We start from the raw sequence: 18867 nt of genomic DNA on the forward strand, positions 1-18867 counted from the left end.
GGCGTGACTTTTCTAAGGTCACACGTAAAGTGGGTGAGCAGGACAGCCAGCCACGAAACCCCAATTTTCTGACCTCTGAGTCTTGTTTCTCCTCCTTCACATGGATTTTGACTTGTACGTCAAAACACAAAAACAAAACCTACCAATGTTTGAGATTTTTTTCTATGGGAGGATAAAACCTAGGTCTCTCTCTGTAGAAGCAATATTAGTCAAATAACAGTCAGTCCACAGTCAGTGACTTCAGAGGTATCTTGTCATTCAACTCTGAGGTCTCAGTTTCACGACCAGTTCTTTTCTATTCTCCTTTTGGCTATTTTGAAACATCTCTTCTTTTACCAATCTCAGCCCTCCAGTTTCTCATGCTGTGAAGTGTTCCCTAAATTCCTAAATTATTTTCCCAAACCATTTTCAGTCTCTAAGCTCTCTCTCTACCTTTCTCTCTTCTTTATTTTACTTATTCATTTATCCATTCACTTATAAGCCCTCTGTTTTCTATTAACTTAATGCTTTTTGTCATTCAACAGAACACATTTTAACTTTTTAAGTTCCACAAACCTCTAGAGTAATGGTCCTGAAGCTTATTGGAGGTATTTTATTCCTCCTTGGGTCCTTGGAGCCTAAGCATAGCCTTTCACATACTAGGGACTAAATGACTAAAAGCAAACCCAGGAAGAGGCAGAAATCAAGTTCTCTACGTGGACAGTTCTGTGTTCAATATGCAAACATCAGAAACATATCCAGAAGAGAATGTCATAAACACCCATCTGTTTTGTGTGGCATATAGAATACAGTCAATTAGAAATACTTCCACAGGACAAACAGTGCTGAAAAGGAACCACAAAAAAACACAACAAAACAAAACAAAAAAAACAGAAGGAAGACGGCACACTAGAAAGCACTGGATATTTAAGCATCAGAAATATCTCAAGGAAGTGCATTCAGGAGATGGTGAGCTAGGAAATTTTGCCTAGCAATGGCAGCTAAGAGATGATAATGGCATGAAGAGACTTCACCCAAAGAGAAGATTAATATTCCCAGTAGTTGGGGCCTGCCCTTTCAGGCCTTCATGGTAAGTGGTCCCAGAAGCAAGGTGAGTGCTAACACTGAAGCAATGCGTTACCCTGGTTCCTCTGAAACACCCCATCTGCCTGACTTCTCACACACACCTGGGCCTTTCCTTGTCGATGCTCTGTCCCTGGGCACTCTGGTGACAACTGGCACTTCAGAGGAGTCAGGAAGAGAAGTGTGGGAATTGAAGAATCCTATACCCCTGGCAGGAATACTTTCCTTAGCTTATATAACTATAGAGAGTTCTTAGGGTTTCCCAAAGAGTTTCTGTGCATCCACAGGTCTTATCCCTCCTCTTGTCCTACCCTCCACTCATATACATTCAGGAATAGATGGTATAGATTTGTTTTCTGTTCTCAAAAGAAAAAAGAAAAAGAAAGAGAGAGAGAGAGGGAGGGAAGGAGAGACAGGAAAAAAAAAAGAAAGAGAGAAGTCCCTAGGGAATAACTTTTGAGGACCAGCAGATCCAGCAGCTTTGTATGTGTGTACATGCCAGTACATTTTAGGAGAGGACTTGACATTCTCCCTCTCAGTCAATCCATACTTTGTCATTTTCTACCTATGTATCTTAATCAAATTATTCAACTTGTCTAGCCCAGTTTTGCATCTATGAAGCAGGAATAGCAACAGTGTCTACCTCTTTGGATATCATAAGGTTTAAAAAGATTACTCATCTAGAGTGTTTGGTACATTTCAAATGTCAGTAAATGTTAACTTTTATTAATATTAGTATTAATAATATATCCAACTGATTTTTAAAGCATTTTTTGAGAGAGGCTTTTTGATATAACAAAAGAAAGGACGCTGTGAGTGCACTCCCTATTTATTTAGAGTTAAATAATTCAGTGTAACATCTAACCAGTAAAATTTGGGAAATGAGCCTCAAAGGAATTTTCAACATTTTGCCCCAGCACAGTCACTGTATTTCTGAGTATGCCTAGAATATTTTTTAAGGCTGAAATGGGTGGGAAGCACTTTGTGGAGAAAGGGAATGACTGAAGAATGCAGTTTGTGTGGTTCTTTAATTTTTTTTTTCTTTTATTAGTTTAAGGAGACTTGGTACTGTGCCAGAGAAGACAAAAAGAATGCAATTACTAAACATTTCACAAACTCCCTCCCTCCCACATCCAAAGGTAGATGTGACACTTGATTTTCTTCTCAGAGACGAGCAAGCTGCTCTACTTAAAATCTGTATGTATTTTGAGAGATAACAGATGATGACCCTGACGCTGATGCCCAGGATGATGAAGTCAGCACAGATAATAATATCACCTTGTATTTTCTTTCACTAATCGTGGAGCACTTTGCACATATGATCTTGCTTATCCTGGGCTGTGCTGTTTGTCAGATGAGGGTGTGGGTGTCACTATATATATTTTCCAGAAAGACAGGGATTTTCCAACAAGTTATCAACAACTCAATGACAATACTGTATACAGGCAGCCCTCTCACCTGCTTTCTTCAGTATTCCATTATTCTTCCAAATTTGGCCAATCAAGCCATTCACCTGGGAGTATTTGTTAATAATTTAGATCCTGAGCCTTATCCTAGATATTCAGTTCTGGAAAGTCTGGGAATCAGTCATTTTGTGTTTGTTTTCAGGAAGCCCTTGGGGATTCCTTTGATCAGAGACAGGTTTGGGAAGTATTGCTCTTTTTAAACTCAGGGCAGCAGGGAAGGGATGCTGGCAGGAGTGGACTTTGGTGACACTGAGATCCGTGGTAGCTTTTCTTTCTTTGAGACAGGGTTTTGCTCTGTAGCCCAGGCTAGAGTGCAGTGGCATGATCATGGTTCACTGCAGCATCAACTTCCTGGGCATAAATGATCCTCCTGAGTAGCTGGGATTACAGGTGCACACCACCATGTCTAGCTAATTTTTAAAATTTTTTTGTTGAGATGGAGGTCTCACTGTGTTTCAGGCTTGCCTCAAACGCCTGGCCTCAAGCCATCTTCCTCCCTTGCCTCCCAAAGTGCTGGAATTACAGGTGTGAGCCACTGCATCCAGCCCTAAGGGTAGTTTTTCTGATCATCTGAAGGATAATACAACATTTTTGTCATAGGTTCAATAATCCATAAAATGCTGCCCTATGTGAGAGATATTATTATTTTAAAATACAGTTAATGCTGGACTGTGGAACCATAATATTGAAATATTGTTAGGGCGGGTCTCACCAGTGCCCTTTCTAGGCAAGGAAAGGCAAACTAACAACTGGGACCTGAGAAATAATATGTTTGTCACTAGATTCAATGTAAAATGGTAAACCTATCTACCTCTGCTAACTACTGGTCAACAACTAAAAGTAACTTAAGTTCAATTCAATATACATAATTAAAGTGCATTAAATGTGTGCCTATTGCCCACATGGCACTTTATTATGTATTCCTTAAAATACAAACATTTTCCCATATTATTAAAATTTTCTTAAAAATAAATTATTTAAAATCATTTTATTATGGGAATTTTTTAACCCCTACCTAAATAGAATTCACACATTATTTAGCATTTGGATTGTTTTTAACCCTTTATGCACATTTACAGTGCTGTAATGAACATATGTATATATACACTTTCACTTTTTTTTTTTTTTTTGAGATGAAGTTTCTCTCTTGTTGCCCAGGCTAGAGTGCAATGGTGCCATCTCGGCTCACTGTAACCTCTGCCTCCTGGGTTCAAGCGATTCTCCTGCCTCAGCCTCCCGAGTAGCTGGGATTACAAGCATGTGCCACCATGCCTGGCTAATTTTTGTATTTTTAGTAGAGATGGGGTTTCACTATGTTGGTCAGGCTGGTCTTGAACTCCTGACCTCAGGTGATCCACCCGCCTCAGCCTCCCAAACTGCTGGGATTACAGGCGTGAGCCACCGCTACTGGCTCATACTTTCACTTTAAAATTGTTCATCCTCAGTCTCTGCTCTAATCAACCCCCAAGTCCCTTCAATTCTATCTCTGAAGAGTTGTGAACCCATTCCCTCATTTCCACAGCCCCACTTCCACCCCAGTTCAGAGCTGCATTATCTTGATCCTGTACAATGCCTGTGACAGCCCCCTGAAGAGTATGGGGATGACCCTAGTCTTTCTTCTTTTCAGTCTCTTTCTACACTGCTTCCAATGACTGTCATTCTGAAATGTGTATTTGTTCCTACAATTGGAAATGCTCAATGATTTTCCACTGTCCATAAAATAAAGTCCACTGTTATTTATGTTGGCCTCAAATATTATTTCCTTAATCTACCTCTGGAGCCTCCTGTTCAGTTGCTCCTATACACCTTTAACTCAATTTGTCCTTTACTGTTCCCAGTCCCCTGATATGGACAGGCATTCCATGCTTCCATACCTTATTCTTGCTGGTCTTTTGTTGTGAGGTAATCCTCAATCCTCCCCTAACCACATGGAAAGCATTATGTTCTTCATATTTAGCAGGGAGCATTTCCTAGGTAGAGCCACTGGCTCTCTCTCTCTCTCTATACGAATATATATTCATATATATTATATATTAAATATATAATATACTTATTTAATAGTTTTATATAATATTTTATGTATTTATTTTATAATAAACATATATATTTATATGAGAAATATTATATTATATAATATTATATATATTTATATGAGAAATATATATAATATTATATATATTTATATGAGAAATATATTATATAATAAATATTATATTTATTTATGAGAATTATATTTATATAATAAATATATAATATATTTAAATATATAATATGTAATATATATTCATATAATATAGAATATATAATATATTTTCATATAATATATATTTTCATATAATATATAACATATAATATATTCATATAATATATAATATATAATATATTCATATAATATATAATAAATATATAATATATATTCATATAATATATAATAAATATATAATATATATTCATATAATATATAATATTATATTCATATAATATATAATAAATATAATATATATTCATATAATATATAATATATAATAAATATATATTTATAATATATAATATATAATAAATATATATTTATATAATATATAATATATAATAAATATATATTTATATAATATATAAGAAATATAATATATATTTATATAAGAAATATATATATTTTATAAAATATATAATTGTATATATTATATATAATATATATTTATATAAATATATATATTTAAAGAGGTTTCAGTCCAGGCTGTGTAGCTCATGCCTATAATCCCAGCAATTTGGGAGGCCAAGGTGGGCAGATTGCTTGAGCCCAGGAATTCCAGATCAGCCTGGGCAACATGGCAAAACGTCGCCTCTACAAAAAACACAAAAAATAAAATAGAAAATTATGCACACATGGTGGTGCATGCCTGTAGTCCCAGCTACTCAGGAGGCTGAGGTGGGAGGATTGCTGGAGCCTGGGAGGCGGAGGTTGCAATGAGCCAAGATCGTACCACTGCACTCCAGCCTGGGCAACAGAGTGAAGCCCTATTTCTAAAAATTAATTAATTAATTAAAATAAAAAATATAAAGGCTTCAATAATGGCATTTAGCTAATACTTAACTATTTATAATTCCTTCTCCCTTACTTTGTAAATTTCTTGAACCAGTAGTCACATTTTATCTCCAGAGCCTATGCATGCCATATATAAGGTGCATGGAAAATACTGATAATAATAATAATAATATTATAGCAATAATGATAAGTAACATTTGTTGAATACATTCTGAGTACCAAGTACTACGTTAAGCACTGAATTAGAATTTAGTGATAAAGAATACCCCCAAAACTTGGAGAATTTAAGTACATTGACCAAAATTAGACAACTAGTAAGAGGAGAGCTGGGTTTTTAACATATATGCTAGCTCATCACCTTTTTGCTAGGCTAAATGAATATGCAGCCCCATTTAATTATTTCAATTAAAGTTATAACAAAGCATCCAAATCAGATATTCAGACAAGAGAGATACAATTAAATTATTTCCCCTCATAATTAGGACATAGCCCTTGTTTTCACTATTCTTAAAACCAAGTCTAACTTCAATCAATTCCTGGTCAAAAAGCCACGGTGTCAGATCTGATCTTTTTATATATTAATAGGTATGGCTCTACTCATTAAATAAAAGCATAAAAGGCCAAAACAAATTCATTTGTAAGAAAGAGAACTGACTTTTACTGCTCTAAAAGATCATAAGTTTAACTAATAAATAGTCATACTCCATGCATTTAGGCAAATCTTTCAGTTCAATGTTTTTGCCAGAAGATTCTTTTTCAATGAGAATTTTTGTAAAAGTAAACTCCTTCAGCTTAAAAGATTTAGGAAATCTGACAGTCATTAGATGTATTAGATGCTTTATCAGTTTTTTATTAAAACTACTAAACACAATGTATCATCAGCATTTTTCAATCACATTTTTTAAAAAGCTTAATGAACACATATTTTCGGCAATTATTAAAGTGTGGCCACAATCTGTACCCTATTAAAGGAAAAAAAGAACTACAGCATGAAGCTGCTGCCTGCTGGTGGTTGATGAGGAAGTGGGGCTTCTCTGGCAATGGCTGGGTCTCTTGTCTTCCCTATACACTGACACAACACATGTTTTACTTCAGTATCTCCTGAGGACTTACATGATTTCTCTCACGTAGATCCCTTTTGCCTTCTTTATATGGTTCTTGCTCCCATCTATTAGCTCTCTCTATATTTCTTTTTAAAAAATTATATATACTACTTGCTTTTATCACACACACACAGATTTAAAAGGCAGATCTAAGTAAGTAGCCAGCATCGTTATTGTCACCATGAAACAGTTGCTTAGTTTCTTTCATTCAATAAGCTCAAAGCATTAAGTGATTAGCCCAGATAACAAAAAAAATTGTCCCAGTTAAATATCATTATTGTTTTTCCCCCTTATTAATTCTTAGAAACTGCTTGTGCTTTAGAACAAGACATATAAAATTAAATTTCTTCTCATTGTGTTTTGACAGACTAGCATTATTTGGATAGTTTACTTTTTAATTCTCTACTCGCCAGTTGACTAAATTCTATTTAGAATGCACTTACTGTTTTTAATGAAGCCATGAATCTTCAGGGTAAAAAAATACAAAATGGAATGAAGACTTAGACCAATTTATTTATTTATTTATTTTCTGGACTAAAACCACTTCTGGGATGTTCTATCCTTGTCATTGCATCATGTGTCTCCCCCTACAGGTAAAGAGCAGGCAGCTGTACTAGTTTCACTGCTCCTATAGAAGAATTTGTATTTTCCAAAGTCAAAAGCCAGAAGTCCTTTGCTTTAGGCTGCTGGTCTCTATGCCTCTGGGGTATAAGCAGTAGATATAATCAAAATAGCTACAACTATAGAGACATGTCCAGTGAGAGGTTGGGATGAGAAATTTTCAAGCTCATATACAAATAATACAATGCCACATCTATTACTCAGGAGTTAATAGTAATACTTCATTTACTTTCTCCAAAGCATATACTTCCACGGTGGGTATAAAGGCCACCTGAATCTAATGGATTATTTTACTTTATAAAGGTGTAAGAAGGACCATGGACTCGAAAAAGGAACCACATGTTTATTCCTGGCTTTGTTACTAAGCAGCACCCTCTCTCACTAGGTCTCAGTTTTTTCATCTTTAAAATAAAGATATTTAAATACGTCTTCTTTAGAGTTGTGTCCTTCCATGAAAATCCTCTAATTGAGTATGATTAAATAAACATATTGGAAATATGGAAATTCAGAAGCATTGAAAATGGTATTGTGAAGATGTAACAACATTTAATGAGATGACTGCAGAATGCTTGCCTTGAGCTAAGGTTGTTCGAAAATGAAATGATTACAAGGAAGGACTGTGCTCCAAGCTACATGGCTGTACTTCAAAAATGGGATCACTGTCCCAATACAGGTATGGCTTGGGCATCTCTGACTCTTTGCCACCCTCTCATGTTCCAATGCACTCTTTACTTCTGGTGCGCACCATACATTAAGGACGTATGTAGGTGAGCCTTACTCTAAGTGATAAAAGGATTATTAAAAATGTCATGCCATGACTGTGTGAAAACAAAATCATAAATGAAATGTACCAAAGAAGCTGACACACCAATATTCTCTGCTACCTCTATCCTACCTGTTTTTAAATTAGCTTTAGGAACAAAAAAATGTCAGGCATGGGACAGAGTTATAGGAAGAAACACTTGGTGAGTTCCTCATCACATTCGGAACTCTATCCATTTTTTTTTTTTTTTTTTTTTTTTTTGAGACGGAGTCTCACTCTGTCACCCAGGCTGAAGAGCAGTGGCCTGATCTCGGCTCACTGCAACCTCTGCCCTCAGAGTTCAAGCAATTTCCTGTCTCAGCCTCCCGAGTAGCTGGGATTACAGGCACCCACCACCGCGCCTGGCTAATTTTTGTATTTTTAGTAGAGACGGGGTTTCACCATCTTGGCCAGGCTGGTCTTGAACTCCTGACCTGGTGATCCACCTGCCTTGGCCTCCCAAAGTGCTGGGATTACAGGTGTGAGCCACCATGCCCAGCCTCCATTTTTTTTTTTTTTTTTTTTTTTTTTACTTTAGGAGACAGGGTCTCCTTACATTGCCCAGGCTGGTCTTGAATTCCTGAGCTCAAGCAGTCCTCCCCCGACCTTGGTCTCCTGAGTAGCTGGGATTATAGGCGTGTGCCACCATGCCCACCTTGAACTCTATCCTTTTATATAACTTATCTCCTTGAATTCTTGCAACAGTCCTAAGTGTTAGGTACTCAAATCTCCAAAATGAGGAAATGAAGCAAAAGGGAGAGACTGGGTTCACATTCAGGCTCCAAATGCCACACATCATCTTTGTCATATCACACTGAAGAGCAAAAGAGCTACTTAAGTCTCTTTTATAAATGCAAACTTCAAAGCCTTACTTTTAAGGAATTGTTAGATCATTTTAGACCTGTATGTTTACCTACTATATATTGAAATAAAAACTGGCCAGTGACCTACCTGCTTTAAAACCCTAATGCTATAAAATCAAACTCTCGGCCAGGTGTGGTGGCTCATGCCTATAATCCCAGCATTTTGGGAGGCCAAGGTGGGTGGATCACCTGAGGTCAGAAGTTCAAGACCATCCTGGCTAACATAGTGAAACCCTGTCTCTACTAAAAACACAAAAAGTTAGCCGGGCGTGGTGGTGGGCATCTGTAATCCCAGCTACTTGGGAGGCTGAGGCAGGAGAATTGCTTGAACCCAGGAGGTGGAGGTTGCAGTGAGCCTCAGATCGCACCATTGCACTCCAGCCTGGGCGATAAGAGCAAAACTCCGTCTCAAGAAAAAAAAAAAATCAAATTCTCCTGGCTTTAATACATGTCAAATGTAATAACCTTGAAAAGAGGAAGAGGGTATTGTAAATTCTGTTTGACAACTCCTTAGAAAGCATGGTATGTGATATGTAGACAGCTGAAGTTCTTAACTCTTTTTTAAAAATTAGAGTTGGTTTACAGAAAAGTGATAGAGAATTAATATTTCTCCTTCAAACAACTATGACTCAAAAGTGAGTTCTTAGACTTAGAAATTCATCCTGAACAACAGTGTATCATCTCTATCACAAAGCTACCAGCATCTGTGAATTGTGATGAGAATAAAGGAGACAGTGCTGGGAGCAGTAGGAGACCCCATTTTGATGGGCACAAAGCAAGCGCATCCATTTTGGCCAATTTAAGGACCCACAAGTTTTCCTTTCATGATCCTGCAAGCTTGCCTTTCTCTGACTGTTCCCTTTCCTTCGTTTGTGTCTTTGTCCTATTCTTTCCATTACCCCTTGTTATGGACTGAGTGCTTCTGTGCCCCTAAAATTCATTTCAATATCCTAACCCAATATGTGTTGGTATTTGGAGGCCGGGCCTGTGGGAGGTGATTAGGTCATGAGGGTGGAGCACTCAACACTCACAAATGAGACTAGTGCCTTTACAAAGGGCACTGATGCAACCTAGAAGAAGGCTCTCACCAGACCCCAACCATGCTGGCATCCTGATCTCAGACTTCCAGCCTCCAGAACTGTGAGAAATAAATTTGTGTTGTCTATAAGCCACCCAGTCTATGGTACTTTGTTACGGCAGCCTGAATTGATGAAGAAACCCCTAGTTCTATGTATACAGTGGGCCCTAGAAACAAAACCAAGTAATAACAACAAAATGGAATTTAAAAAGATGTATCAAGTGCTGGTTCTGTGAGGCACTATGCTAAGGGCATCATGCGTGTTCACTCATTCAACCCAGCAACAACTGCAGGAAGCAGTGTCACTATTTTATAGGTAGGGAAACTGAACAGAAAAAGGGTATGCAAACTGCCCAGGGCCACAAAGCTCTCGTGATAGAGCATGATTTGAGTTCTGGGTAGGCAGAGCAACCACGTGGTACAATTCTAGGGGCACCACGTCGTGATGTTCTGTGGAGTTGCCCTCCAGAGGCACTTGGAGCTGTGTGCTCTAGCAGCCTTTTGGATCAGCCATGAACTTAACTGTTAGGCTATACTGTTACTGTAGACCTTATTCCTATGTTGAGGGGTGGACAGGCATACATTTGCAAACCTGTACCTGGGGCCTCTAGTGACAGAAGCCACATGGAAGCTGGTCCTCATGCTGCTCCAGGCACTAGGTCTGACCCCTATCAACAGGGACTCATTTATCTTAAGGGTGCCTCACTGACTTTTTTTTAATACTTCTTTGCCCTTCCCAGGACTACTGCCACAGTACAGCCAGGTTCCAACTTCAGGGGGAGTGAGCCTAGAGGGTGGGGCCTGAGTGGTCAGCTGTGGAGGGAGGAAAGGCACAAGCACCGCCTTTTCTGAGTGTCTCAAATCTTACTAATGTCAAAATCTCAACCATCATTATTATTACTAGCACTGAGGTTTTAAGGGCCCACTTTTTCAAAATGGGCTCAGAAAGGGGAACCTTCCCCTGCTACTGCCCTCATCCCTCCATCCCTATGCCATGTTCCCACCTTGGTTTGCTATGCTTGGGCAAGAAAAACGACTTCCCAGTTTTAGTCAGTTGATTTCCTGTTGTGCTTTGTGAGGAGCCCAGCGGCACTAAGTGGTAACAACAGTTAATTAGTTTCCCTTTCTAGATAAGGTATTTCTGTGTCCCCCTTGTCCCTAGGCCTCAGGTCAGGAGCTTGTGGGTATGAATGAGGCCATATTCACCTTAATTTCTTAATTTCTGTGGCTCATAATTCCCTCTGGTATTGTTCCAGGACCCCCTTACTACGTATACATTTCTAGGAGCTTCTATGAGGTCTGTCACACATGCTTAAGATCAAGTCTGTGCCCTTTGAGTGTAGCTACTCTGTCCTGTTAACCTGTGCCTGGCATCTGCTGGGATGGCTGGGCAGCTGCCCTGACCACTGAGCACCCAACCATCTGTTGTCAGACACAACAATTTCCACTGGTACCTGATGCTGCTCTTCTGGGAGAATGCTGCTCCACCTGTGAGGCCAGCTCATATGTGACCTCAAGCTAAAAAAGCTTCCAGGGACCAAAATAGCACTGCATTCTGCCCAAATAGCAATGTCAGTTCTTGCTTATTGCAAAATTGGGGGTTAAGTGTAGTCCCTCTTGATAGGGGTCAGATCTAGTGCCTGGAGCAGCGTGAAGACCAGCTTCCATGTGGCTTCTGTCACTAGAGGCCCCAGGTACAGGTTCATAAATGTAGGCCTGTCCATTCCTCAACATAGGAAAGTGCATAGAAACAGAGGGATCCAGTTCCACACCTTCAACTCAGTTTAGGCTCATTTATATTGAATTTGAATTTTGGCAGAAGAAATCAGTTACTCAAAGTATTTATTTTAGCATATAGGAATTGTTATTGTTCATCTCTCTTTCTCTCTTTTTTTTTTTTTTTTTTTTTGTGGAGACAGTCTTACTCTGTTGCCCAGGCTGGAGTGCAATGGCGCGATCTCGGCTCATTGCAACCTCTGCCTCCTGGGTTCAAGCGAGTCTCCTGCCTCAGATTCCCGAGTAGCTTGGATTACAGGTGCTCGCCACCACGCTAAGTTTTGTATTTTTAGTAGAGATGGGGTTTCGCCATGTTGGCCAGGCTGGTCTTGAACTCCTGGCCTCAAGTGATCCACCCACCTCGGCCTCCCAAAGTGCTGAGATTACAAGCGTGAGCCACCACTCCTGGCCCTATTGTTCATCTCTTGATCAATATCAAGAACAAAACTGGTTAACCATATATGTACTATAAAATGATAATTGGAAGTCATCACCAATAATATGTTGAAAGAGAAACATGAAGAAGAGATCAATAATTCAACATTCATTGAAATACAAGTTTCACTTGATGACATTCAGAAAAGATGACATTAACCATGATTCCAGAATCAACTCTAATGTGGTGACCACAAACACAAACAGACATCTGGACAAGATAAAGTTAAATTTCAAGCAAAGTGTACTCACTAATAACTTAATAAGAGCTCCTCAGCACATTATGGGTTGGAGCTCAAGGAAGACACTTGAATCCAATGACGAATTGTTTTAATTTGGAGAATATGCTAATTTTCTTCTGGTAATAATTTTAGAAAACATAGGTTTTCTTTTCCAGGCAATTATTTTAATGAATCAATTGGGGTTTCAAGAAATAGTCAAAAGAGTTCAATTCGGTTTCAGGTTCAGCAAAATGAGATCACGCATTCTGTTTTTGGTTCAGTTGGGGTCAAGTCCTGTGCCTAAAACAGACTAATAGGAATTGAGATAATTTTATTTTTATGCACTTGACTTCTCTCATCTTTCCTCCTATTTTTCTTTCCCAAACATCTATAAGTCCCAGTGTTTTGATCTCATTGAACTTTTTCTGTATTGTATATTAACTTCTCTCCCCTCCCAAACTGAGTTTATTCTCAGCTCTCTCAGCCCTTTATTGGACTACAGGAACAATGTTCCTTCCTACACACAAGTGGGATATTGATGAACCAACACATTACTCCTTTTATTTATGCCTTCACTCTTATTAAACTAAATGACTACATATTATATCATGCTAATAACACATGTGTGGAACCAGAATGGGAAGCAACTTGAAAGTAACACCGTCTCTCAAAATACAAATGCCCAGAGCAATGCTCAAATGAGTATAAGCACATAGTTAAGTGGTTAAAAATAATGTACATCAGTAAAAAATGTAAATCAGTAAAAATTTTCCAAATAACAGCTTAGACAATTTGTGAGATCAATGATAGAAATGATAATGTAGAGAAGAAAGAATTTATTTATTTAACATTTTCAAATTGCAGCATGAAATTGGTGTTGGTGTTATATTGACTCTTGGCAGAAATGGTTTCTTCCTAGACACATGAAGAATAAGCTCCAGATCTTTCTTACCTGTTATGGTGGCTTTGTTGATGGATGGTTGGTTGCACATGGGTGATCTTCTGACAAAGACAGAAAAACACAAAGCAGTAAATATGTGGGGCTTATTGATTTGATCGCTCTCTGAGTCATTTCAGATATAGCATTTTACTTTAAAGAATTATTTTTAAGCTTGGACATGCAAATGATTTCTTTCAGACTAGCCAGACAAGTCCCTAGGCGTTCTTTGTATTATGGCTCAGTTTTATGTCCAAAAAGAAAACTGTTCAATCTCACAGTGATTGACTTGGGGTAAATAAAGCTGATGTAAGTGTCACTGGGACATGAGAGAAGAGGAAATTCTTACAGACTTTATTCGCTGAAGCCAGGGCTTATAGACTCTGAATTTGAAAAAGCAGTCGATTTATAATTGTCTTCCCTAATACAGGGTTAAGAAATTTTTATTGTTGGCATAAATTCTCGTGATTGTCTGTACATTATCAGAAGTGAATGATTTGTTGTAAACTATCTTATAATTAGAGAAGCTATTTGAACTTTTTCCTTTCTCTTTTCTTATACTGAGAAACATCTCTGATATATTTGTTAGAGAGGTATATTAATGACTCGTCCAAATAGATACTATAGAAGCTTTAGAAATACTCTAAGCCAAAGCTACTTAAATAAATTCTATCTTGTGTTCTCTAAGTTTTCAGATGTTTGCCAAGTTTCACACAATGACTATAAACCCCTTGAAGTAAAAAAAAAAAAAAAGCATGCTGTCTGATTAACTTATATTCCTTACACAGCCTAGCACAATGCATCCAGTATTCCATCAGTGCTTAATAAATTATGTCGAAAAGAATATCATTTATAAAGTATCCATCAACATTTTTGAAACATAACTTTATAAAGTTATTACTTGTAACTGACAGCTTTTAAAATATAATGATTAAAAACACTTTTAGATACATTCAAAGATGTCTTTTTTATATATATATATTAGGTATATGATAATTATATATATATAGTGCCTCTACCAAAGGTGAACACTTAATAAACACTTCTTGTGGATCAGACATTGCTAAATAAGCACTTTAAATGAATTATCTCATTTAATCCTTACAATAAGCCTTAAGGAAGTAAGTTTCATTGTTCTCATCTTACCAATGAGAAAAACAAAACTTTGAGAATTTGAAGAACTTGTTTTAAGTAATGAAGCTGAGATTTGAACTAAACGAATGTGATCCTAGGGCCTACGCTCTGCTTTGCTGCCTTAGTTTGAGATGTTTTTGTGGAATCTGCATGCACAGGCTCACATATGTGCCGATGGCATCAACCTCTTCAAATATGCCTTGCTGAGATGATGAATCTCTTAGCAGGGTGGGGGAAACTTGAGGAAAGCAGCCTGTGATTTTGTAAATTCTCACTGGTTCCACTCTGCCTCTGGCTCCCTTTCATTGCTCTTAAGGTTATTGTTATCAATTTGGGATTAACATTTTGTGTTTGATTGAAAATGCACCAGATTTTACTTCTGAATTATTTTAGTTTTTTTAATTATAAAATAAAATGGGTGGGGGAAAAATGGGGAGAATTTAAACTCCATAAACCAAAACGTTAATATTTTAAGCAGCTGCTCTGAAATAACTCTGGTCTATATACCAGTAATTATCTTCTTCTTCTTAATTTTTTTTTTTTAAAGTTTTGAGACAGGGTCTCACTCTGTTGCTCAGGCTAGAGTGCAGTGGTGTGATCATAGCTCACTACAGCCTTGAACTCCTGAGCTCTAGTGATTCCCCCTACCACCTCAGCCTCTCAAGTAGCTGGGACTACAGGTGTATGCCACCATGCTTGGCTAATTAATTTTTTATTTTTTTTTTAGAGATGGGGTCTTGCTGTGTGTAACAGGGTGTTATCTGTTACCTTCTTGCTAAGAGTTTATCATTCAAATAATTGATATCCTGATTATTCCTTTTTAGTCCTTGCTCTGTGAAAATTTAGAAACCATTGATTTTGTCTGGGAATGGTGTTAAATAAATATTTTTACACTCTTCTACAGTTTTGGAAAACCAAATGGTTGACTTAATACTAATTATCTCCTTTTACTATCAATCCTACAATTAACTGGTACTCAGGAACTTGATATCTGAACAAGTAATGGCAGGCAGAAAATATTAATACTTTGATCCATGGTTGCCTCGATACCTCCTTTAATGACAGATGAGCCAGAACTCACTTCTGGAATAAAAAATCTCAAGGGCAAAGCAAAAACAAAAAACCCAAGGTGACAGGAATCGGTAGTGTGTTAACAAGTCAGCAATGTGCATCTGAATACCCACCCAGGGGCTGGGTTTGGAATGCATTCTTCCTAGACTCCTTTTCTGCAGCAAATAAAAAGGGTGGCTTGTGCAAAGTAGCATATGCCTTCCACAAAATCCAAGGATGAGCTTGGGAATGTTCTAGTGGCTCTGTGAGTGCCCAGCAGGGAAAGTTCTGATTCTTCCAGGGTCATCATGTGATGACGCAGAGTTACAGCACTTTGTTCTCACTGAACAGAATCGAGTTTAGCCGTGAATAGATTGACTCCTACTATTCTGATACCCAAAGAAGCTGATTTGGTTTGAATCAGTAATGGAGGCACAAATTTGCATTGACCAAAAGGAAGACCACAGTGGCCTTTACTTAGAGTCTGCCAGATAATACTGTTTGGTTAGATGTCTCCCTGGGCATTGTCAAGGCAGAGAGGAAGTTCAGGCTCAAGCTATGATTTTCTGTTTTCTTCTAGCTCCTCCTTTCCATTTCAATCTGTTCCATCCCTGTATGTCAGCTGAAAACTTCTGTCTTGCATAGAAACAGGCCTCAGATCAACTCTGGAGCCTGATTGATCAACTAGTTGCCTGCCACAGATTTAAATGCTGGTACCCAGGTGACCACATGTAAAGGAAGCATAAAGGGAGTTTCTTGTTCGCTTTTTAAAGACAAAAATCTCAGTTTCCTGGGTAAAATTCGAGACTAAAATGTTTGGGAGTGACAACCAGTAACTTCATTTCTTCTGCAGAGCTGAGACTTTCTAAGGGGGAGGTGATTGATCTTACAAGCTACCAAATCCCCAAAGCCCAAGGGGGCCGCTGAGCTCAGTATGATATTGTATATGGCCACGTTACATAGAAAATGTGATTGGTAATGAACAGGTACCTCAAAGCACGCCCTCAGATTTTACATGCTGAGTTACTACTTTGCCCTTTCAGTGAACAGGCCTTTGCAGACTGATAGACTCTGTATTATGCTAGGCACAGGGAATACAAATGTGAACCGACTACATCCCTACTCACTGGGAACTGACGGTGTTCAGGAGCATCCCAATAGACAAACAGGCAACAGGAGCACAGAGAGCTACGTGCTAACATAGAAATCAAGTACGAGGTACAATCAGACAGAGATGGAAAGGCACATCACTTTGATTAGGGCTTGTGGGTGGGTGTCTATGTTGGGTATCGTCAGGGGCAATGCTCCAAAAGAAATTTTATTTAAGCTGCAACCAAAAGAATGAATGACAATTAGCCCAGTAGATGAGGAGAGGAAGAAGTAGATGAGGAGAGGAAGAAGCAGATGAGAAGTATTCAGACGAGAGAATAGGACTGCAAAAATTCATTACCTGGAAAAACAGAACCTAATGGGTTCCATTCCAATAGCTTGCATTGTTACATTTATATTGATTTTTAAAAATTATTTTCTATCACAAGAAGTACTTGAATAATGGCCAGAGCTATTTTTGATAATGAAAAATGTGAATCTGGGAGGTCAATTTTATTATTATGAAATGGAAAGTTCAGATTTTTCATTGTTTTTAAGAAGTAGTAACTACTATGAAATGTTATGCACTTAGATAAGTTATAGTTCCTAATACACTTATATTTACTATCCTCTTAATATTGATTTAAATGTTTTTTTCCTTCTGGAAAATTATTTGAAGTTGGTATTTTAATATTTTATTTCTTATTAATAACAGATTTTTTTTAAAAAATGGACATTGAAATAACAGCAAACCAGTTTTCCATTTAATATTGAAAAATTACTTTTATCTTTTTAGATTTTTTTGCCTTTATCAAGAACCTGAAATGATAATCATTTCCCATCTTTCAAATGCTTTCCCTGTTGTCATATAAACCACAATTCTATTAATTGCTCCATGAATGCCGCTGATCTGAAAGTCAGTAACAGCAGGAGAATCAAGGATCTTCGCTATGATATGGTGCTTCTCCAAATCATCGTTGTCTTGAGAGGATGACTTTCAGCTGATCTTAAGGTGTGATGAGATTATTCACCCACAGTTAATTTATGAAGTAAGCCGAAACTATAAAGTTACCCTGAGTGTAAATAACTCGGTAGAGGACTGATCATGCCAGGTGATTTCTGACAGATGGAATCACCATATTTATTTGTCATACTGCTTCATTTCTGATATTAGAACCATCACCACGAAGTATTTATAGAAAATTAACAGGACATCATATGACTTAGTATACACAGACAACATGGCAACAACACAGAGAAGTCTAACATATTGCCTTGGGCTCAATCGAGTTGAGAAAACTTATTTAAAAGTTCAGCAAAAAAGAGGGGGAAAAAAGGATATCTTACTTGCTAGGTGCTCGATCTTGCAAATTAGTTAATGCAGCAAAGTTGTTTCGTACAGTTCGCAGACTGGCCAAGACCTACAACAAAAAAGGATTCTTGAAACTTCTTGAGCTAAGGCCATTTTAAATACACTTGAAAATGGTTTGTTAAGAGAAAACTTGATATTGCTTGCAACTTAGTTTCATATACCACTAAAGAATCTCCCAACACTTAGTGAAGTTTGTAGGTATCCACACGAAATCCAGAGAGGCCAGACTGCAGGGATTTTCCAGAAATCTCTCCACATTGTCTATGCACATGGTGACAGTAGCAGCAGTTTCCACAGTATTTCTGGGTTCCTTAGTCACCAAGACAATATTCCGGGTGATACACAGATAACATGATTGCATTTTATGCACATTTCAAATAGTATAATATAAAATGCTAATAAATCTCACTTTAGGGATAAAAAATTCCCTACTCCCAAATCTCTTCAAAAATTGATGAAGAATCTCATAATTTTAAGTTGGCAAGTGAAGTGAATTTTAAACTGTTTTTTTACCTTTGCCACATGGCTACTCTAGCTAGTAAGCAGACATTATTTTCTTTTGTTAAGGTTATCTGAATTGTGCATTGTAAGAAGCTCTCAGGGATGCATTTCTTATGTAAAATGCTACGCCCTGTACATGCACAATGCTTGGCACACAGAAGATACTCAATAAAAATTTGTTGACTAAATGAATACATAGACACAACATGCCCACACACATGACAAGGCAGGACCAATAGGTGTCACTATCTCTAACAGTCACTTTTTCTAATTCCAGTTGGAACTAGAGAGTAGCCAACGGACTGGAAGTGAGC

At 37.7% G+C, this 18867-nt stretch overlaps 1 protein-coding gene across 7 annotated transcripts in view; it reads right to left on the reverse strand.

The window, feature by feature from the left end:
- The window catches only part of PDE4D (phosphodiesterase 4D), a 1555180-nt gene that overhangs the window by 195612 nt on the left and 1340701 nt on the right, over positions 1-18867 (reverse strand). For 6 of the 7 annotated variants that reach the window (XM_063664836.1, XM_063664835.1, XM_054489823.2 and 3 more), the window contains 2 exons: positions 18028-18101; positions 13423-13472 (listed from right to left, as the gene is read on the reverse strand). In XM_063664836.1, coding sequence (XP_063520906.1) covers positions 13423-13472; positions 18028-18101 — 124 coding nt within the window. Of the gene's footprint in view, positions 1-8579; positions 9150-12497; positions 13473-18027; positions 18102-18867 lie in introns of those variants that run through there. The other variant, XR_010126387.1, reaches the window with a different exon arrangement.

Source organism: Pongo pygmaeus, chromosome 4, assembly GCF_028885625.2.
Source record: "Pongo pygmaeus isolate AG05252 chromosome 4, NHGRI_mPonPyg2-v2.0_pri, whole genome shotgun sequence".
Lineage (NCBI taxonomy): Eukaryota > Metazoa > Chordata > Mammalia > Primates > Hominidae > Pongo > Pongo pygmaeus.